At 39.4% G+C, this 22545-nt stretch overlaps 2 protein-coding genes across 7 annotated transcripts in view; one reads left to right on the top strand and one right to left on the bottom strand.

Annotated features, from left to right (window-relative positions):
- The first annotated feature begins 586 nt into the window (after window positions 1-586).
- On the top strand, window positions 587-11295 carry LOC139937653 (uncharacterized). Of its 2 annotated transcripts, none has more exons than XM_071932902.1 (12): window positions 587-656; window positions 1690-2889; window positions 3714-3839; window positions 4078-4211; window positions 4467-4627; window positions 5071-5155; window positions 5368-5465; window positions 5885-6019; window positions 6459-6594; window positions 7028-7220; window positions 7864-7955; window positions 8645-11295. In XM_071932902.1, the coding sequence occupies exons 1-12, from the start codon at window positions 593-595 to the stop codon at window positions 8855-8857; spliced, it is 2637 nt and encodes an 878-aa protein (XP_071789003.1). In that variant the 5' UTR covers window positions 587-592; the 3' UTR covers window positions 8858-11295. The 2 variants fall into 2 exon arrangements, with proteins under 2 accessions (XP_071789003.1, XP_071789002.1); XM_071932901.1 differs by having other exon boundaries at window positions 3711-3839; window positions 8645-11294.
- Window positions 11296-14371: 3076 nt separating this feature from the next.
- LOC139937652 (cilia- and flagella-associated protein 337-like) overlaps window positions 14372-22545 on the bottom strand; it is a 54722-nt gene continuing 46548 nt past the window's right edge. For 2 of the 5 annotated variants that reach the window (XM_071932896.1, XM_071932897.1), the window contains exons 22-29: window positions 22381-22540; window positions 21777-21911; window positions 20872-21023; window positions 20048-20246; window positions 19276-19415; window positions 16483-16521; window positions 15525-15663; window positions 14372-15039 (exon numbers count right to left, since the gene is read on the bottom strand). In XM_071932896.1, coding sequence (XP_071788997.1) covers window positions 14714-15039; window positions 15525-15663; window positions 16483-16521; window positions 19276-19415; window positions 20048-20246; window positions 20872-21023; window positions 21777-21911; window positions 22381-22540 — 1290 coding nt within the window. In that variant the 3' untranslated portion in view covers window positions 14372-14713. The remainder of the gene's footprint in view (window positions 15040-15524; window positions 15664-16482; window positions 16522-19275; window positions 19416-20047; window positions 20247-20871; window positions 21024-21776; window positions 21912-22380; window positions 22541-22545) is intronic. The other 3 variants (XM_071932898.1, XM_071932895.1, XM_071932900.1) reach the window with 3 other exon arrangements.

Below are 22545 nucleotides of genomic sequence, written 5' to 3'. Positions count from 1 at the left end.
TTTTTTCAAAATAATTTACAAAAACTCAAATTGAGTATGACCTGTTTTTAAACATTAATTTTAGCGTCTTTTACCAGTGTAGCTTTTTTATTTGGTAGCTCTTCTGTTGGCATAAAGGATCTTATGCCAACAGAAGAGCTACCCTTCTTTTCCATCTGATAGAAAAGAAGGGAACACGGGTAAACTATCCCTACTATAGACTATAATGTACTACCTGTTCACACAAAGCTTATGTTGAACTTCTTAATTAGCATGGAGAATGGGTCATGAGAAATATAATAGTAATACCCAATCCCTCACTCACAAAATAATGGATGGTTGAAAACTGCCACATTCGGTGTTTTAAATGGGGAGGCCGCCATAGCCCAGTCGGTAGAGCACCGGTACGGTAAACCAGAAATCGCGGGTTCAAATCCCGCTCTATTTTCTTTGTCACCTCCAACAACGTTCTCATAATGGTTTTTATTTGGCCCAGGGTTTTTGAACAGGGGAAGTTTTCAACTTCTCGTCCGAGAGCGCGCGAGCGGCCTGCCTATATACCGCCCTCAACGGCAGGTGACTTCACTCAGTATAGTGGTGTGTAAAATTCAACATGGCCGAAATGAGTGAAGAAGACGCTGGATTGTTTGGAAGCGACAGTGGCGAAGAAGAGCAAGGTAAATTGAGGAATTTCATTGTGGGGTTTTAGTCGGAAAAGTTTCCGTATGGCGCCACCACTTTTTCATTCGAAATAAAATAATATAGTATCTAATTTACCTGATTGGTATATCCCTTTTTGTAAAAATGAGTGAAAAAGTGGTGGCGCCATACGGAATGTTGTCCTTTACGGCAATTCAGCGTGACGGTGATCCCCTGCCTTGTCCTCCAAGATCAACGGAATGAATACAATACATTTGTTGTGCGATATGGAATGTGCACGATGTGTTGTTCTGTTGTGAATGGTGAATAAGTAACTAAATTTTTAAAAACACCAAGCCATGCGCAACACGCGAACCACTTTGCCACTTTGCATCAAGACAATGCCATCATTATTTTGCTCAGCTAGCGCTGGTGCGATGGTAATATAAGAGCAAATCAAATCCATCCACAAACAAAAAATAATCAGCTTTTACAATGGATTGTGAATGTGAGACTGAGCTGAGGATGTGTGAGTTGGGAAGGGAAAGATTTCTGTATCCATTGTCATTGATTGGTCCTGTCATGGGATAACTTTCCGTATGGCGCCACCACTTTTTCACTCTTTTTTACAAAAAGGTATATTTCAATCGGGTAAATTAGATATTATATTATTTTATTTCAAATGAAAAAGTGGTGGCGCCATACAGAAACTTTTCCCTGTCATGCCTGGCACTGTCAGTGTCACCCACCATGCCACTTTATTGTTACAAAAAGGAGTTCTAACTTCAGTTGAGTTAATTAGTTTCATTAAAAATAACCAATGAAGAAGTGGTGGCACTGGCAGGATAATACATAACTTTTTTTTCAAGTAAGGGGGGAAGGGCATGAATTGAAGGGCCTACTTTTTGGTGCTAAATTTATTTTTAAAAAATCAGAAATAATAGGGCCTATCAGAGACCATGTAAAAACAACTTATTCCCTTGGCCTGTATTAAAAATTCTGGAATATAATATTAATTTATAGAATACAAAATCAATTTAAAACTGTGATGATTTTGCAATATTTTATCAGATGGAGCAGGATCAGAAGTAGAACACAGCGACCATAGTCAGCATTCTGACAGTGAAGCATCGGGAGGTGAGGATGGGGAAGAAGATGAAGACAACGAGGGGAACGTCTCAGATGATGCGGCCGCTGGATCAGACAATGAAGCTGGATCAGATGAAGATGAGGAGCATGAAGAAGAAACTGGCGAGAGATCGGATGAAGAGGTTGCCTCCGATGGAGAAGTTGCCTCAGACGGAGAAAACGCATCAGACCGGGAAGTTGCGTCAGATGGAGAAGTTGCGTCAGACGGAGAAGTTGCGTCAGATGGGGAAGGAGGTGTAGAGGAGAGAAATAGATCCGATGAGGAAGTTGGATCAGATGCTGAACAAGAGCTGGAAGAAGAAGATGAACATCATTCAGAGGGGGAAGAACATTCAGAGAGAGAGGATCATTCAGAGAGAGAGGATCATTCAGAGAGGGAGGACCATTCAGAAGATGAAGGTCTTGAAGTAGACGAGGATGCAGCTGAAGACAACGAAGGAGCAGAAGAAGAGGAAGCTGAAGAAATGGAAGCGGAGGAAGAGGAGGAGGAAGTCGAAGAGCACGGACACGAAGAGATGGAAGAGGGATCTGCAGACGAAGCAAGAGAGCATTCGGAGCACGAGGAGGAAGAAGAGAGGTCTGAGGGAGAACAGGTTGCCGAGTCTGATCAGGAGCAACACGAGGAGGTTGCATCTGGAGACGGCGAGACCTACCACGAGGAGGACAGAGAAGAAGAAGATGCCGCATCGGTTCCTGAACAAGAATCCGGTCAGGAGGACAATGAAGATGAGGAGGTGGATGAAGAGATGGGCGAGAAGGTGGAGGTCGACGAGGGTGATGGAGGAAGAGAAGAGCAGAGCGACGATGAAATGATGGAGAGGGCATCACAAGAAGGCATTGAGGCGCCTGAGGAACATTCAGAAGCGGAGGAGGCGTCTGATCGGGAGGAGGTAGAGGAAGAAGATGGAGAGGAGAGAGACATGGCAGAGGAGCCAGCAGTTGAAGAAACAGAAGAGAAGGAAGATGATCACGAGGATGAAGGACAGCATCCGGAAGATGAGGCAGCTGTCCAGGAGTCGGGTAATGAAGAGAGAGTTGCTGCCTCGGGAGACGATGAAGAAGCAGAAGGACATCAGGAAGAGAAAGAGGAGGATGCACCTTCAGATGGGGAGAAACAAACAGGTTGGTGACAAACATTATTTTATCATTGAATCATCCACTGGTATTGTATGTGACTTAAAGGATCTATGTACTTTTTGTAGGACAAAAAACACAATGTCCACAGATATACATTCAACTTACACAGTTTGAAGATAATGATAGTAAAAAGCTTCCCTGAAAGCATTACTTGCTGAGGTGCTTTAGTTTTCCGGAAATGAGTAAAACAATGTTATAAAAATAATTTTTGTCTCAGTGGTCATGAGACAAAAGTTATTTTAGGATGTAAAAACATATTTGCATGACATTGTTTTACTCGTTTCTCAAAAACTACAGAACCTCAGCAACTAATAATTTAAGGTAAGCTTTCTACTATCATTCTCTTCAAACGGTGTAAGTTTAATGTAAATCTGTGGACATTGTGTTTTGTGTTACAAAAAGTATCCAAATCCTTTAATAAACAAACTATTTCAGCCCAATTCATTTTTTGGGAACGATTGTGAGAACAAACAGTAGGCCTGGAACTTGTAAACTTTTTCAATTTTCTACTCATATCATCACAATATATAAGCAGCCTTTCAAGAAAAAAAAAGGCTGTCACAATAGACACACATTGCAAGCTTGTATTTAATTTGCCATATTTTCTTGTATTTTCTCAGCTCAATTTTCATGTACCAATGTAAACACTTGGGCTTTAAGAGGGGCCTACAGAATAAACACACGCATTCATAGTTTACATTGATGTTTGTATGCATTCTGTTTTGAAGTGAAAATGGCCAAAAGCACTGTGTTAAGTACAGTGTAGTGATGTTTGACTTGGTGTTGTCTCTGATCGTTCTTACCAGGAGGAGATCTTGAGGATAGCGAAGATGATGATGACTTCATCGGTCGACGACCGAAGAAAAAACAAGCAGCTGGAAGCGACGACGAGAGTAATCGTGGGTCTGATGACGGAGAGCAGCTAAAGGATGCTGGTAAGTTTCTGGATCTGGATCTGGATAAATATTCTCGATGCTCTACTACATGTAATTAGAGCCAAACGAGAAGAGATGATGATGAAGAAACTTCAGCTTTAGATGTTGGAGGAAAACCCTGGAGAATTGTTCCAGGGAAAACTCACCCAGTCAGGTAGGGACTAACATTTTGAATAACAAATACACCGTAATAATTTATTCTAAACAAGAGAGTTGATTCATGTTAAAATTGGTGTAGGTGCTCCATCTCAAGAGGCGCTGTTCGGAGAAGCAGATGACATCTCAGACAGCGATGACGACATGGACGCTGTGGTCAATCAGCTGGCTGGTGGGTCGCAGGACGAGAGGGACAGAGATGACAATGACATGAGGGTAAGAGATGTTAGATTTGCATCGGGGACAAAGAATATTAATTTTGGTTTTTACCCATACACCAATGTGTGCTAGTACTGTAACTTGGTACTTTCCCCAGTCACAGGCGTATTACTTTGGATTCTAGAGCAGTGTCTTACAAACTAGAACAAGGCACCAAGATAATTGGTGTGAGTACTTTGGGTTATTTTGAAGCCTGCTAGGTTTTTCACACATTGACCAATGTTTTTTTAACAAATATTTTCTCCTTCCCAGGAGGGGTATGGACGAGATGATGATGATGAAGAAGGGGAAGGAGCACCGCCAGAGGTTGCTGAAGACACACGGATAGAGGTTGAACTGCCAAGATTGCAGTCTGACCTTGGTGAAGAACTACACTTCGTTAAATTGCCTAACTTTCTCAGTGTTGAGACAAGGTGTGCAGCATGAAATCTTCTCTGCGTTTTTTGTGTGTAACGTACACTGTTCTTTTTAAAATAACTTTGGGGTTGAACAAAGAATGATTCACTTGAGTGGGATTTGAACCAACGTCCTCAACAGCTACCAACTGAGCTATCTCGCCCTTTTTTGTCGGTCTCCCTATTTTGACAATGACTTTGTTTTGGGTGCCAGTCATGAACCACACCTTGACTAAATACCATGCAGACCGGTATGACACAAAATTAGACACTGGAAACCACGAGAGGGCAAGTGTGATCGTTCGATTAGCTCTTGTCAGGGGCTCACTCAAGTGAGCACTGCGGGGTCGACCCAGGGAAGCTTATCGAACGCACCCTCAAATTAATTATTAAATCATCATTTTGTGCTTATGATATATGCATAAATTTCTCTTTTTTTTCTTGTTTTTTTTATCACTCAGACCTTTTGACCCCGCCTTCTATGAGGAGGAGATGGATGAGGATGATGTACTGGATGAGGAGGGAAGAACGAGACTCAAACTTAAAGTAAGTCTTCATCATTGATAATCATCATCAGTCCATTTTCCATCCCCTTCATATGTCAAACATATATGTAGCTCTGCTTCCTGTGCATGCCTGTCATGAACATAATGATATTTATATATATTTTTTTATGTGATAAAGCGCTATATAGAAGCTGCGCATTATTGTCACCGAGCTTCAGTAAATATTACTGTGTTTTTGTTTTTGACGTAAAGGTGGAGAATACAATAAGATGGCGCAAGAGACTTGATAAGGAAGGAAATGAGATGGATAGAGAAAGTAACGCAAGGATCGTCAGATGGTCGGACGGCAGGTAAGACCAAGTTCACCCAAACCAAACAGCGCCCTCCTGCTATGTCAAAAAGAAAGTGCACCTCTCTGTTTATTGTCTCAAGTATATATTTCCTTTGAAACGCAGTGTTTGAGATGCATTGATGGCTTATATACAATATCTGGATTCGTAGTGATTCGAATCGTAGTGTTCCAGATGCATTTATGGCTTATATACAATATCTGGATTTACATAACGTCAAGGATGTTACCTCTTACTCAAAAGCTTTGTTACTTCAGAGGGAGCCGTTTCACACACTGTTTTATACTATCATAACCTCTCCATTACTTGTTGCCAAGTAAGTTTTTTATGCTAACAATTATTTTGAGTAATTACCAATAGTGTCCAGTGCCTTTTATGTATGCATTGAAATAAACTACACTTGTTTTCCACTCTTACAGTATGTCGATGCATCTGGGTAAAGAAGTCTTTGATGTTTATAAGACGTCGATACAGGGTGATCACAACCATCTGTTCATTAGACAAGGTACCGGTTTACAGGGACAAGCTGTATTCAAGACCAAGCTGACATTCAGGTGAGTTGGTAACCAGGAAGTAAAAAATTTTGAGCAGGGAAAGAATTGACTTGTCAACATGACCCCCATCCTCAACTGGTTAAGGATGGAGCATGCCATCCGGGAGGGTATTTCAGAAGCGGCCCATTGTGTGTGTCAAAGTCACTAGTAGTGTCTTGCCTTGCCTTCTGCCTCTGGGCTATGTGGATTTGGTTTTTCAATCCCTGCCTGATTGTCGGAGTTTTCCCTGGAACAAATCTCTTGGGTTCCTCCCACATCTAAAACTGAAACTTCCTTCAAGTTTCTTCACTCAATTGGGTTCTTGGCTAGTACATGTACATGTAGTACAGTGATTAAGTTGGCTTTTCTGGGAGTACTTGGCTTCCCAACCAAAACAAATGAAAAGAAACTAGTTTTCTTGGCAATTAACATGAGTGTTATTATGATTTGTTTGTTGCAGACCACATTCCACAGACAGTGCGACCCACAGAAAGATGACGTTGTCTATCGCAGATCGCTGCTCCAAGACGCAGAAGATCAGGGTCTTGCCCATGGCTGGCAAAGATCCAGAAACACAGAGAGCAGAAAAACTCAAGGTAAAAGCTTTTTACACAAACTTTAGTACACTGGCCCAAAGGCAACTTCCTAAATACCAGTGAAAATTACACCTGAGCGGTCTGGCTCTGTACATGCAAGGCACTGCCTGTACAGTTGATAATAATAATAAACGGGACAATTTTAAAGGGCCTTTAACCAGAGAATGCAAAGCGCTGGAAAAGGAAAAGAAGAGAAGTTATTACATAGTGCATCAATAAGATAAAGAACCATTACAATTACAATTATGACAAAAACAAACTACAGACTTGAATCAGTGGAAAGGGTGAACGACCAGTAAGTGAAAAGCTACATTTAGTCACTGAAAAAAACTAAAGGGTTAACCGTAATGGATATTTTAAGAATTCTAGTAGCATCAGAAAATCTATATCAAACACTTTCATCTTATGAAGTCTTCAACTGTTTCTTTCACAGCAAGAGGAGGAGAGATTACGATCTCAGATACGCAGAGAAAGCGCCCAGCGTCGTGTTCGTGAGCGAGCCCATAACAGAGGTCTCAGTGCCTCGTACCTGGAGCCGGACCGAGAAGATGAATTTGACGACGATGACGAGGGAGTGATTAGTTTATCCGCCATCAAGAAGGGAGTCAAGAACACAATGGGAAGACGTGAGTCGCAGTTTTTTTTTCTTTGGATTATCTTCGAGTTTCTGTCGCTTGCTAGGGATGCTACACAATACCGTGCGCCCTCTAGAGTTTACCCAAGAATAGTCATTTTTGCACTTTGCAAATTGTTGGTTGTCTCGCCTAATTATCCGTGATTGTTGAAGTTCATTTGTGTTCTACAAAGCTGCAAGATTGTATTTTCCAGCATTTCTGGCATAAGATGCAAATTTTGTTATTCAATTCAAAGCAACAGTTATTTCCACATGCCACTGTCAAGAAGAGGAAAAAAGTACAATCAATAAATGATTGTGGAGGCATGTACCAAAAAGTGTGGCTTGTCAAGAAACAGCCTACAAAATGAAGCAAACTACAGCTTCACAGAAGAGGAATAAAAAATGACCTCTATTAACAGTGAGAGTGTGTGCTCATGTGTACGACGACAACTAGCAATAATTGTAAGATGGGATACAGTTTATTTGGTGATTGCTTTTCAAAACTGCCTGCAGCGTGCGGCTGTCATACATTCTTTCATTTAAAAAGTAGATTGTGTCGTTTTGTTATACCCACAAGAGTATAATGTTTTACATAAGTCTGTTGATGTCGCTAACCTATAATTTCCTGGTTACTTTTTCTTCTACTTTGACAGCGGACAGACATATATATTCATCGGATGAAGACGAATCAGATAAAGAAGACAAACTCATGAAGGCCAAATCACAAACTCTGGAAAGCGATGAGGTAGGTGTCAACTTAGTAATAAAGTTTCCTGTTTGGTACTAGAGCATTGGACCACATCGTCCCCATACTCTATAAAGTAAACTGGCTACATGTCAATCAGCAAATTCAATGCAAAATATGTCTCATGTTCAAGGCACTATATTGTTCAGCTCCACTCTACATACAAGGAGGCCCCATACAACTAGACCAGGGCCCAATTTCATAGAGCTGCTAAGCACAAAAATTTGCTTAGCATGAACTTTCTCCGTTGATAACAACAGGATTACCAACCAAATTTCCACGTGATATTCAGGATTAGCAACCAACAGCTGATTACCAGTATCAAGCATTATGCAACAAATATAAATTTTGTTGGTACATGTAATCCTGTTTTTATCAAGAAAGAAATTTCATGCTAAGCAAATTTTCATGCTAAGCAAATTTTCTGTGAAATTGGGCCAAGGCCTGAGATCTATCAATAATACGCTTCATAGGGAGAAACCTCTGCTTCCTGTTCCTGAAACTCGCTTGGCCAATTACTCGGGCACCAGCGCCTTTTCAAACATACATGTAGCATCAAATATCTGGAATTCACTTCATGAAGACCTCAGACAATGCGCAATGGTGTTTACCACAAACTAAAAATACATCGATTCCTTACTATGCAATGCCTCAAATTCAATATATATTTCTATATTTTTTTTTGTCAGTCTTCCGATGATGAAGGAAGTAGCAGGAAGCGCAAGCCGGAAGGAGAGGAGGAGTTGCCTCGCAAAAAGAAACGAGCGCTCGTCGTTAGCGACGATGAAGACGAAGATGAATTAGAAGGAGATGTGGAAGAAGCAGAAGAAGCAGAAGATGTGGAAGATGTGGAAGAAGATGCAGAAGAAGCAGAAGAAGATGCAGAAGAAGATGCGGACTGAAAACATTTACGCACGTTTAAACACTGTTAGCCTTCAAGCAAGACTCTTCTAGGGCCGAAACGTCCGACCATAAACTATTGTTTGGCATTTATACCATAGGTCCTTCTGGTTGGTGAGCTGTTTGAAACAGCTTATTCGATTTCCTCATCAAAGTAACATTTTACACAACATCCTGTCATTGAGTGAAACCCTGTTTCATCTCCATTACATGTATGTAACATTAGTCACAAAGCTTCCGCAATTATTAGTGGCATAGCAGGATTTGCCTCTTAAAGGCAGTGGACACTATTGGTAATTACTCAAAATAATTATTATCATAAAACCTTTCTTTATTACGAGTAATGGTGAGAGGTTGATGGTATAAAGCATTGTGAGAAACAACTCCCTCTGAAGTGATGTAGTTTTCGAGAAAGAAGTAATTTTCCACAAATTTGATTTCGAGACCTCAAGTTTAGAATTTGAGGTCTCGAAATCAAGCATCAGAAAGCACACAACTTCGTGTGACAAGGGTGTGTTTTATTATTATCTCGCAACTTCGACGACCGATTGAGCTCAAATTTTCACAGGTTTGTTATGTTATGCATATGTTGAGATACACCAACTGTGAAGGCTAGTCTTTGACAATTACCAATAGTGTCCACTGTCTTTAACTTTTTTGGTGACAAGCCAGCAGGACCAGTTGCCAGTTGGTTTCACTTGTCTGTTGGCTTTTCTCTAGTCCATACGTAATATTTAATAGGGATGTTTTTTTGGGGGGTACTGGATTAGCCAGCTGGACTACTTGGAGTGAAGTTTGACTGGTATTTGTCCAGCAGACCATTGTTTGTTTAAAATGTGTCCTTTTAATAAAGCACATTTCTATAACTGTTCCATGCACTTCCCTTGTACAACTTGGATACTGCAATAGCAAAGGTTCCAGACTGAAATGTTTGTTTTGTTGGGAATCATGATGACGTTTTAGACAAGTGTGCTAATAATAGCCATTTTTTCTTCTTCTGCTGAATGACCAAATACGTACATCATGATGTTACTAATGACATTATGTTAATCTAGGCCTAAGGGCCTTAACCTTTTGCAGGCACCATTTGTACATACGTAGGTCAATGTAAGAAAACGAACAATCCCACATTTTCTGAAAATTGCTTTGTACAGTTCTAATTTTGATATCAAGAAATGGTGCAAATAACAAACTTGTCCAACTGTAGACTTGTGGACAATCGTTTATGGTTTGTCACGGTGATAGCGTAATGATTCAGGTCTATATGACCAAGTACTGCTCTTTTGCGCAAAGCTGCTGGCTGCTAACTACTGCTCCCCCATTGACTGTACGCACAGTGCAAGAGCCAGTAGTCCCACGAGGGGCCAGCAGTCTCGCGAGAATGTCGCAAGAATCAACTTGTCCACAAGTCTCTTCCAACTGTGATGTACGCACAGCGCTAGAGCCAGTAGTCCCACTAGGGGCCAGCAGTCTCGCGAGAATGTCGCAAGAATCGACTTGTCCACAAGACTCTTCCAACTGTGATGTATGCACAGCGCAAGAGCCAGTAGTCCAACGAGGGGCCAGCAGTCTCGCGAGAATGTCGCAAGAATCGACTTGTCCACAAGTCTCTTCCAACTGTGATGTACGCACAGCGCAAGAGCCAGTAGTCCAACGAGGGGCCAGCAGTCTCGCGAGAACGTCACAAGAATCAACTTGTCCACAAGACTCTTCCAACTGTGATGTATGCACAGCGCAAGAGCCAGTAGTCCAACGAGGGGCCAGCAGTCTCGCGAGAACGTCACAAGAATCAACTTGTCCACAAGTCTCTTCCAACTGTGATGTTTTTTTTTTTTTTATAATGCTTATTCATGTGAAAATTTAAACACAATACTAAAGAACGTGCAAGGACTAATGTTGGCCATGGTTCGACTAAGTTAGCCCGAACGATTGTTTGACTGCATTAATCGATTATTCGGAACCAGCTTACCGGACATGATCGCATTGCTGGTTATCAATAGCCATTTTCAATAGCTCAGTGACGAGTGGACCAGTTATAGCAAAGTTAATGTGTGTTCACTTGACATGAGAAGAGGTGTTTGAACTCGGATGTCATTGGTCCTTGCGTAAACGCGGCCAATCATGTTAAAGTGCCTGTCAGGAAATAATCTGGAAGGCTCAAACTAAGGTCACATTTGTCTGTTAAAGTGCTTCTGTTTTGCTTATTTGTATTGTGGTTACATTTCTATTAATATTATTTTTGGGGGTACAAAACAAATCCGATTCCAATGTGGAGTGTGGTTGACATTGGTAAGGCAATTTCATATTTGCTTACTAGGCCTAAAGTTAAACAAAGCGTCAATACAGCTTTAGTCATATTGCACTTTTCAAATTATAAACACTTTTTTTTCAAGTTATAATGTGAATACTGTACATGTACATGTAACTGAAAATTAAAACAGGACAACAAGAACCCATTTTTGTGTATTGTTTATTTGTCTGTTATGCAATTGTACACACATCATAATAATAGTGAAATAAATGTACAAATTAGAGCTCAAAATCATATCGTTGAATATTTACAAAAATAGTATTCTACTTTTTAAAATTTTGTTAAGAGATGTACACTTTGGACGGAGTTTTAGAATATATGGGTGAAAATCTTACAAAACAGTTAAATTGTATTAAATAAAAAAATGTCTATGAAAGGCACTGGTCAAAACTATATACATGATCAAAAAGAGGTAAATTCTTTACATGTAAAAGAAAATACTTCTTCAAATGAAAAGTGAAAATAGGCAAATAAGTACACCGAGTTCACAGATAGTCCTCAAAATCATTTCCTATCGTCCTAAAAAATACTGCTTTGTGGCCTAAATACTAAAGTGTTGTAGTAAATCTATCAAAGTACTATCTAGTACTTGTGTGGGTGATTAAGTACTTGTGTACTAAAATCAGTCATCAATCTATGACACGACCCTACCTTTAATAACTTCTTTAAGAGGAATGAAAATGTTCCAAGTTAACTATCAAACGATAGGTCATTTGCACTGATGCATGCAGCATCCTGTCTATAGAGATGGGTTATTTATTTGTGAAAAGAACATGTAGTCACAACAAACTATTAGTGAACAAATTTTCACTCCCTTTGTTATTAAGGAACAGCTTGCATTTCACTGAAATAATTTTGGGGATACATGAAACAAAGTTCCCATAAGAACGGGTATACAAATTATGAACAATTAGGCCTATTGATTATTTTTCTGTTAGTGGCACAATCCCACTGAAATGGAGTCAAATTGCATGACATGTATTGTGCATAACTAACCAATGCAGGCATGAGTAACTCAAGGGGATTGTCTTTGACTCAACCAGGATCATGGGTGACGATGTCACTCGCAAGTTCTGTCAACAAACCTTTTGCGAGTTTGATTTGAATAATGTCTGGTACATTGACTTCCTAAGTCACAAGTTGTTTGCTTAAAATTAAAATTCCTCAGACTATAGAGAAAGTTGTCAGTTGTTACATGTCTCGTGGTTTGGTATTTGGGACAAGCTTTTGCATAGTAGGATGAGAGATGGTGAACACCCATACAGAATTCTGAATGAATGTGAATGACACAATGTTTCCAGGGTTTGCTCATCTGGAGGTTGCTATGCAAAGCTTGCCCCAAACAATTTAATATAGCAGCTGTTTCTATAGTCTGAGGAATTCAAATTTCACCGGTAACTAAGCAAGTCATTGTATCAAAGGTTATTCAAATTCTTACTTGCAAATGGCTCATTAACCAGGCTTTAAAATTAAAATGACGGCAACTCAATTTATGCAATTTCTGAACCTCTTTCCCGAGTCCAATTTCATAGAGCAGAATAAGAGTACATGTACCAGCCAAACTACCAGTCAGATTTGACTGGTATCCTGCTCATATCTGCAGAAAATTGTTAAGCAATATGCTCTGCTTTAGCAGTTCCATGAAAGCCTTAAGCACAAAACTCTTGCTATGCACAGAAAACTCTTGCTTACTAAAAACAGGATACCAGCCAAAATACCGTACACCATTGCTATGACTGTACCCTGTTCATTTCTTGCTTAGCAAAGAAATTTGCAAAGCAGAATTTTCTGCTAAACAGCTTAATGAAATTAGGCCCAGGTAGGACTTGAATAGTTAAATCCTTGAGGAAAGGGGTAAAGAAATCAACACATTTTTAATAACCCATAGGCCCGAGTGAATGATGGCTAAAAGTTAAACATAACACAGGTGTTGTAAGATAGGGTACAGCGCTTGCTAATGTATAATCTTGGATAAAAAATCTTCAAAACAAAAGTCTAGGTTGATAAAAAAACACAAAAGTTTTGCCATCAGTTTAAAAATTATACTTTTGATAATTTGTTTTTCTTTTGGGTTCCTTTTCCTTTATTTCTTATTTTTGGAAGATTGTGAAATTAAGGTCTCAACAGGTCTCAACCAGAGACCCTTAGATCTTTGCTCCGAGACCAAGGGGCCCGGAATTAAGTCTGCTCCAAGACCGAGATTGAGTCTTCAAAATTTAAGACCTGGCAACAGCTGAGACTTCAACAAATTGTGTCTTGAGACCTGGGAAGACTGGTCTCGAGACCTTTAATACTGGTCTCGAGACCTTTAACACTGGTTTCAGTAAGTCATCTTGGCGAGAACAAAAAATCGCGACAAGTCAAATTTTCAGGCTCAGTAAGCACTCCCCAAGTTGATTTATATTCCACAAAGTAAATCAACTTGGCCAGATAAGTTATTTTGTCTTCTGGATATGCGATATGGCATTTCTGAAGCTCCGTAGTTTCTGCAAGTGCTGTACCTAATCTTACATGAGGGAATTAGTATTGTGGTCAGGAATGGTTACAGACAATAGGGCATTAGTTGTGAAATGTTTGTGAGCGTTAAAAATATGGTTAGCATTTGTATGAAGTGTGTATTTGAAAATGCTTAATTATTCAAAATTGTGAGTAGCACGACAATGCAAATCAATAGTGAACAAACACACTGTGACTTACTATCAAATCTTTCTGATCATTTTATGACAAATTCATTATGCAAGAGGAAGCACAAATACATTTCGTCCCAGTAATTAGCTTATTTAAGAATTGGTCCCAGCTTCTAGCTTGAAATTTGTTTGCAATAGTGCCCTACTCGGAGAGCTAGAGTAAATTTGTACACACCCATCACATTCCCATTCCTCAAACCTTGAGGGTAAGTTAAGAATGTATGCTAAGCGTGTGACCATGATTTGAGAATGTCAATGTCATTTTCATTTTACCTTAAAAACAATCCTCTGACAACAATGACAATGACATTGATTATTAGGAATGATTTTTTATTTTTTTATGATCATAGTGGTATGAGAGGTTTTTGAAGCTTTTGTAAAGCAGACAGTACCACCCCGGAAAAAAAAAAAAAAAAAAAAAAAACGTGAAGGAAGCTTTTTGCATTTAAAAAAAAAAAAGTTATATATTTTTTAAAGCTAGACAAAAACACATACCGTTTATCTTTCAGCTGCATAACCATGAAGTGTACAATTGTTTGTTTTATGCTGATTAGTATGAGCAGATCAATTTAAAAGTTATGATTGAATGTCAAATGATATTATTAATAATCTGTAATTCCTTGTTCATGATGGGTAGGATGTCTATGTGGTGGTAATGTGTTCCAGTTTTTAATAACTGTTTTGGGTAGATGAATGAATATACCCTGGAAGTGATGTGATCATAATTGTTCCTGGTTGAGCTATGTGTTTACATTGAGCACCTTGTTAATGGTTTAAAGGTGATGTGGCGCAAAATGCAGAATAATTTTAAGTCTTATTGGAAGAATTGTGTTCAGTTTTGGTGTGAGAATTTATTGTCTTTATGTTGTATCGTGTGGTTGTGCTTTTGGTCTTTTGCCCTCTGGTAATGGCGACAGCCTCACCGGTCTTCCATTCCCAATCACACTCTTTAAACCCTGCAGCATGGTTCCACCACTCTGACCACCGCTGCTGTTCACCGTGTTAGTCTGACTAGCTATCACTGACCAGGCCTTGGATCGCCGCCCTGCGTGTAGTCGACCCTTCCCGTGGGCGGGGCTGACCCCCAATGCCTCCAGCTCCTCTCGGTGCTGGGTCTTCATGCGAGCCTCGAACTCAAGGATGTACTTTGGGAACAGACTCCGCTCATCGTAGGAGTTCTTACAATCTGGATTTTTTAAAAAAAGAAGACCATTTTTATAATTTTTGATCGTCTGTTTAAGCTTAAACTTAATTTGTCATGGCCGAGTGCTTTTAGAGACTTGAATTCAAGTTCTGTTGGTTTAGTCATTGGAGTGTGGTTCCACCCTGGTCATGACTCTTGTGTCCTTGAGCAAGATATTTTACTATAATTGCTTCTTTTCACACAGGGGTATCAACATGATAAACGGGTACCTGTGAGAGTAGAGGTTGATATTGTGTTTGAAAATGCCTTCTGAGCACATGGCAGCTCGGGGCGTATACTCCCCAGTGAGCCGAGAAAGATTAAAGGAACGTATGGTCCCATGACCAGAGCACTAATGTAAAACGCATTGATACGGTTATTGTAAAATGTACTATATAAGAACTAGTTATTATTATTGTAAATTATCATGTCTGAATTTGTGAAGGAGTTTTGCACTGAATTACAGTTTATTAGAATGATTCACTGACCAGTCATATCGTCGGGTTCTTTGGCCAACACCTTGGCATCGACGATGTCTTCTCGATCTCGGAAATACCGATGAGGATGGGTGACAAAGTCCGGCTTCCTTAACGTCCCGACGTCGTCCAACTCTGGTACAAACAAGGCCTGCCAAAAGAGTTTGTAAGTAGACCAGATTAAAGGGTGTTTTATTTTTGTAAAATCTTGTAACAAATTCTATCCTCACTTATCAAGAATGCATATAAATGTTTTCTATAACAAATTAATTTTGGTAAAATGATTGAACATAACTTTGTCCCTATAATACTGGACACCAAAATGGAATTGCATACAAAACTTTGTAGGCCTAAGCAAATTTGATTGTACATAGTCAATAAGGATTCCTCATTTTGTCAAAGAAAACTCTTGACTATGATAACTGTTAATCATCCATTAAAAATCATTGTACATGGGAACCCAAATTCCCCACAATATTGTAATACTCTTGAGAGTTTTGCATGAATTACAGCAAGAGTAATGGCTTTACTCTCACATTTCTTAAAACATTAAAATTGTACAGCCTGGAGGACTGGTTATTCCTTGCAGGTTTTCTTAACATTTGAATATGAAATTTTAGCGAAAAAAAATGGTCTGTCGGTGAAGGAGATCAATGGAAATGGAAAATTTGAGAACTACACATCTTAAAATACGGTGTTAAAAGTTCACACAATGACCTTTCCAATGCACATTCCTTAATAAAGAAACAAAACCTGCTGTTCCAACTGTTTAACCTTATCTTTACCCTACCAATTCAACTTGACATTGGAAATGGTGTTTATGTTATCACGGGATCAATAATTGATGGTCCACAATGTGGAAATAGCATCTACGATGTGACCTATATGACCCTAAGTTGAGGCAATCTATATTAAGCTGTTGATTTTGTTAATGGCGTAGCCGTGAAGATGAAAAATGGCAAATACAAACCTGAGTCCACAATGGAAGGATTGGCTTCTCTGAAGGCTGCTGCATGATGGGATCAAGGGGTGAAAGGTCAATGCATGCAATTAGCATCAGTAATGAGCTGCAGGGTGAGACTGAAAACTTGTGTTAACAAGAACTACATGAGTACGACTGCAATGATGTTGAGTGAAAAATGCTGGTTGAGATGAGAGAACTGAACTCGACTTCACCAAGATAGTCTTAACTTAGAACTAGTCCTAGTTGAGGCTAGTCTTAAAGTTTAGGAAATTTGTCCGAACTCGAGATAAGACAAGCCCTCAACTCTTTGTGAAATCCACCTAAGGGCTTGATTTCACAAAGAGCTAGGACTGATCTTAAAGACAGTGGACACTATTGGTAATTGTCAAAGACCAGTCTTCGCACTTGGTGTATCTCTCAACGAATCACTTGGTGTATCTCTCAACAAATATACATAAAATAACCAACCTGTGAAATGTTGAGCTCAATCGGTCGTCGAAGTTGCGAGACAATAATGAAAGAAAAAACACCCTTGTCACACGAAGTTGTGTGCTTTCAGATGCTTGATTTCGAGACCTCAAATTCTAAATTTGAGGTCTCTAAATCAAATTCGTGGAAAATTACTTCTTTCTCGAATTAAACTACGTCACTTCAGAGGGAGCCGTTTCTCACAATATTTTTTACCCTCAACCTCTCCCCATTACTCATTACCATACATGCCGTATAAGGTTTTATGCTGACAATTATTTTTGGTAATACCAATAGTGTCCACTGCCTTTAACTGTGTGAATCAATCTTCACTGCTGAGCAAATTGTGGTTTCACGATATGAATCACTGTTGTAATAGGCCTCAGCTTAAGTAAAATCAAGGCCAGTTTCTGGGAAGTTATGTCGTTGTTTGAAAGCAAAACAAAGTACGATTAAAAGGTAGCATCTATGTTGTATATTATTATTTGTAATATTATACGTCATAGCCATGTGGTTAAAGATGCAATGTCAGATTTGTTGCCGATTTGACCAACAAATTTTGATTTAAAATTCAATCAGGTATTTTGATGGGGGTCGAGAAAGTTACAAGCTTTCATTTGAGCCATTGCTCGAAAAAGTTTGCCAATTATTAGTAGTAGTGAAATAAAGTGCTCAAAATTAGTTTTTGTTGGGATCCTGACAATATATCACATGACCAATTCTTATGTGTTTTATACGTAGTTTTAAATTTTTGTCATGGTTCCTGACCATTAAAAGTGCAAGTTAAACTTTTTTTTCGTTAGAGCGGCGATACTCTTTGAAATACCATTCACTCAAAAAACAATCAATTTTTTAATGTTTTTGGCCAAAAATCTGACATAGGGTCTTTAAAAGCGACTAGCTCAAGCTCTGATGTTTCTGTTCAGCAGAGTGAGGGTTCAAGTAACGGCCATGACATTCATGTTCTCGAGCAGGATACTTTTCCATAATTGCTTTGTCTTTCCGATGGGACATTTAGCCTTAGATTTCAGAACACTTATCGTGGAAGAGTAGGGGATAACCCCCGCATTTCTGATTCACATAGCAAGCACCCTTGTTTACATGTTTCCTCAGTCAAGCTGGGAAGGTACAGTGATTAAGTTCACTATGGGGCATGCTTGGTTTCATTACCAAAATAATATAATATTAATATTTAAAAAAAAATGGTTGCTCCCAAAAAGGCCCCTTCTAAGAGGGGCATTCAAATTTTGACAAATACAAGAACAACCGTTTGAGATTGAAAGCAAAAAATGTTTGCAGAGGAGCTGAAGTATTTTTTAAGTATTTGAAATGATGCAAAAGGGAAAGCTACGATGGATTTACATGCTGGAATTCCATTGAGAGAAAAACATGTTAAAATATTAATAAGCGATTTTATATTTTAAATTAATCTGGCAGTGATGAAGGATCATTGTCAATTTAAAGATAATTGATTAACAAGAAACAAGAAACAAGTTTTGATTTATCATTGGAAAGAACATTGAAACCTGCTAACATTTGAAACCTGGTAAAGAGAAACATAACAAGACAAATTAGGCACCAGCAGCCATTGTCTAATAACATGGTCGAGCTGCCCAGACCCAATCTCATACACCTGCTTAGCACAAAAAGTAGCTAAGCACAGACAACCAAAATGATCACCAGAATAATGTTACCAACCGATAGTACCATTCCATGTGTACCATGTGTGACTGTCATCATGCTCATTTTTGCTTAGCCGAAAGTTTATAAGGTCTACTTGCTACTTGAAAACAGCTTCATGGAATTGTGCTAAAGGCCCAATTTCAAAAAGCCTGTAAGCAAAACAACTTGCCAAGCAGAGACAAATGTTGCTTAACAGAAACTGGTTGCTCGCAGATATTCCATAAAGTTTACATTGTTGCAACTGGTGCCCAACTCATGCTGCTTAGCAAAGAAATTTGGTAAGCAGTGTTTTCTGCTTCTCAGCTTCATGAAATTGTGCCCAGATTGTAGGCAGCGTCAAGGATAGGGTCAATGTGATGGATTTAAAGGGGCAGAGATGAAAAGGTTTGACAAAATGTAAAAATGCAGTTACTGTAAGTATGTTTATTGTAATAAAACAAGAATTGTAGCATTTTCAAAATCACGTTTAGCTATCTTGACATCCTTTGAGGATTCAACCCGTGGCTGTGCTCTGTATGTACTTTGAGAGAGAACTTACAGCAAAAAAATATCATACAAGGAATATACTTGTAGAAAGAGAAAACTAAATATAAAAACAAACAAAAAGTTAGGCATACATGTAGTTACATACGGTGAGAGAAAACTTACAGCAAAAGGTCCTCCAGCGGGATTAGAGGATGGTGGTTGACCGGCGTGGATCTTATCCCAGTAGAGATAAGGAAGCTCCGGTATCGTCCCTGGTTGTTTCCTCTCCCTCTTCTTGCTCCTCAGCTCCTGGTATTCCTTACCTGTAAAACATGTCAAATAAGTAAGGAGTTCAAGTTTGTGGCTGAGCGATCTAGTTCACTGGCCCAAAGCTCTGGTGTTGTCAGTAGCAGAGTCTTGATACTTCATTTCATTTCAAAAATAGTTCAAAAATACACATAAAATCAGGAATGATTGAATGAATAACGCATACTCGATGGAAAAAAAAAAAACATTGGACGACATCATGAGTAAACCATCTCGGAGACGCTGTAAGAAAAAGAAGATTAGCAATGTCGATGGATAAACCCAGATTACATTCGACCAGAGAAAAAATGGGTCTTGAGGGAGGGCCTTTTTGAAAGCAGTGAGACCAGTTGAATTCCTAACATGAGTGAGAAGTTTATTCCCACAGCCAAGGGGCAGAGACACAAAAAGCTCTATCACTAAACTGGATGCGAGATTAGGAACATCAAGACATCCATTTACAGATGACAAATAAAAAGAGACAGTACGAAGAAGACTTCCAGGTATGAAGTAGGGATGACAGGTAGCTCGGAGACAGGTTTTTGAGGGACTTGTGTATATTAACAAGAGTGTGGAATTGGATACTTTGAACAACTGAAAGCCAGTTGAGGTCACGAACAAGACAAATTTGGGCGTCTTATTTACTTACCCAGCCTGGTCTTTTCCCATGTGTTGACCTTGGTGAGTGGATCCATTAAGGTCTCCATCATCTCCTCAGTCATCTCTTCTTGAGACGAGTCAAAGGCGTCGGCGCTGAAGGATTCCCCGCTGTCTGAATCCTCACACTCCTTATCCTCAATGGAGACCTCTTCTGGAGGGCGGTAAGGCTCGATCTTCCAATGGTCCTCCTGAAAAAGAAAACAAACATACTATCTTTAAAGGTAAGGTCATACATTGGTACTCCAAAAGTTAATGACCATAAAAACTAACACTTTGATGAGAAGCACTGCAGCCAGGCTTTGAAATAACCCACAGCACCAACAGCAATTGTCGTGATGCCATGTGCATTTGCTGTGGTGCCCTTTGCAAAGTTCAAATACAAATTTACATTTTCTTCATAGAGGTGGTCATCAGAGGAAAACTGCTGTGCTACTTCAAGAGCAAATTTTAAGACCTGTGCAGCTGTTGATAGCATAAACTATTTTGAGAAAGGATTCCCTTATATATGGTTTTGATTATTTTTTCTTCCCTAAAAAAAATTTGAATCTGAGAAACAATTTGTGCATAAACCATTTTCCAGATTTCTGAAGGTTGTGTTAGTTTACGACTGCTGTGGCCAGAGATGTGGTAGGTACCAGCTGTCACCTTACTCAACGTGGATCGGTTTGACGCTCTTGTGAAAATACAGAGACATTTGGGGTTTCTACTTTCTCAGCAAGACACTATGAAACATGTGACTTTTATTGTATCTTTCTGTATAGTTTCGCCTATAAATCAGCATTACGTTGACAAAAAATTGTAATTTTGACTCACCTGTCCAAATGTTCCGATACAGATGCCGTACACATCCCAGACCTGAACACTGCCATCAGCAGATGCAGACACTACCAGCGTGCGATCGTTTCTTTCACATATCAGCAGACTGTTGATCATATCGCCGTGGGGATGCCAGGATGCGATTAGAGCTGGAGGTATAAGAGCGAGGTTGTGATTTCTTTCAACTTCAAACACGCAGCAAACAGAAGTTGGTAATTGTCAAAGACCAGTATCCACAATTTATGTGACCCGACATATGTGATATTAAAGCAAAATGAGTTGTTTATCGGAAAGTTTAAGCTGTCATCACAGCTTGGAGAATATAGTGAAACGCTCAAACTATTTTTAAACATTGGGTTTTGTAGTCACTGCATCAAAACTCATTGATTTACTTATTTGTCAAAAACTGTGGCATTTCAGGCACCACTTTTTCAAGGAAAACTATTTCAAGGGAAGGCTTCCATGATGACCTCTAATACACCATGTATTAAATTTGTACAAATCCGCAAAAAATCTTTCTTATTCAGGCCTGGAATTTCCTGGAGGTCAAGGACGCCATGGCCTTCATTGCCCTGGTCTTGGCCTCGGTGCCTTTTCAAAGTTTCCCATAGACTTTAAGACTTTCCAATGGAATTGCCATCTTCAAAATGAAAACAGCCTTGTCCTCTCAAAGATGAAATTCCAAGCCTGTTATTTATCAAAGATATTTCTCCAATCGAAGAATTTCCAAAAGTTTGGTGACTTGTCAAACAGTGAAACCATTATTTCGGACTCTCAAGAAATGAGCATCCTCTCTGCCTTTTACTTCTTTATTAATATATTATTGTTGTGGCTTTGTACTGTTATCTTGAAGTATGGAAATAAATTTGAGTTTGAATTGAATTGAACTGAAGAAAGCTTACGTGGTGGTTCAGTGATGAGTGATTCTGATTGTAATACGCAGTACTCCTGTATGTTCCAGACTTTGATGACTCCGTCCGTGTCTCCAGTGACTAACATGTGATTGTTTTCATTCACTGCCATCACCACAAATGATACTGTATACAGTCAAAAAAAAAAGAAGGAAATAACAAAGAATCAGTTCAGGTGAACTTGAACTTGTGACCTCCAGATTAATGGCCGGCACACATACAGTATATCCACACTCAGTACAGACCAATACAGCCAAAATCCATGTCACTAATAAAATCCTGCACTGTGGTTTTTGCATTGAAAACCCCCCCAAAAAATTGGAAAAAAGTAAAAATTTATTTGATAAATAAATCCATGGGGTATAAATGGGTACCTGCGAGGGTAGAGGTTGATATTGTGTGAAAAGCCACAAGCGCCTTACACGCAGCTCATGGCTGTATACTCCCAAGGGAGCTGAGAAACATTAAAGGGATGTTATTGGCCCTATGACCAGGGCACTAATGTAAAGCGCATTGATACGATTATTGTGAAATGCGCTATATAAGAATTTGTTATTATTTTTTGTTATTATTAATCCCATCGTGATGCCTTTACCTTGTTTATGAGCTATGTACTCAGCCAGCAGCGAGTTCTTCGCCGTGTTCCAGAAGCGGACCCAACCATTCCCGCCGCAGGATACAAGGTTGGCACCCCCTGATGCAGACTGGCCCTTCCTGGCGTCCAGAAACACCAATCGAGTGATGATGACATTATTCTAGA

Source organism: Asterias amurensis, chromosome 5, assembly GCF_032118995.1.
Source record: "Asterias amurensis chromosome 5, ASM3211899v1".
NCBI classification, from domain to species: Eukaryota; Metazoa; Echinodermata; class Asteroidea; order Forcipulatida; family Asteriidae; genus Asterias; species Asterias amurensis.
This window is presented reverse-complemented; position numbering and strand designations above follow the sequence as displayed.

Excerpts from the sequence above, each read along its gene's own strand:
- LOC139937653 (XM_071932901.1), top strand. The coding sequence starts at position 593 with ATGGCCGAAATGAGTGAAGAAGACGCTGGATTGTTTGGAAGCGACAGT. Across the intron at positions 4,212-4,466 it reads GAGATGACAATGACATGAGG|GAGGGGTATGGACGAGATGA; the intron begins GTAAGAGATGTT and ends TCTCCTTCCCAG. Across the intron at positions 7,221-7,863 it reads CAAGAACACAATGGGAAGAC|CGGACAGACATATATATTCA; the intron begins GTGAGTCGCAGT and ends CTACTTTGACAG.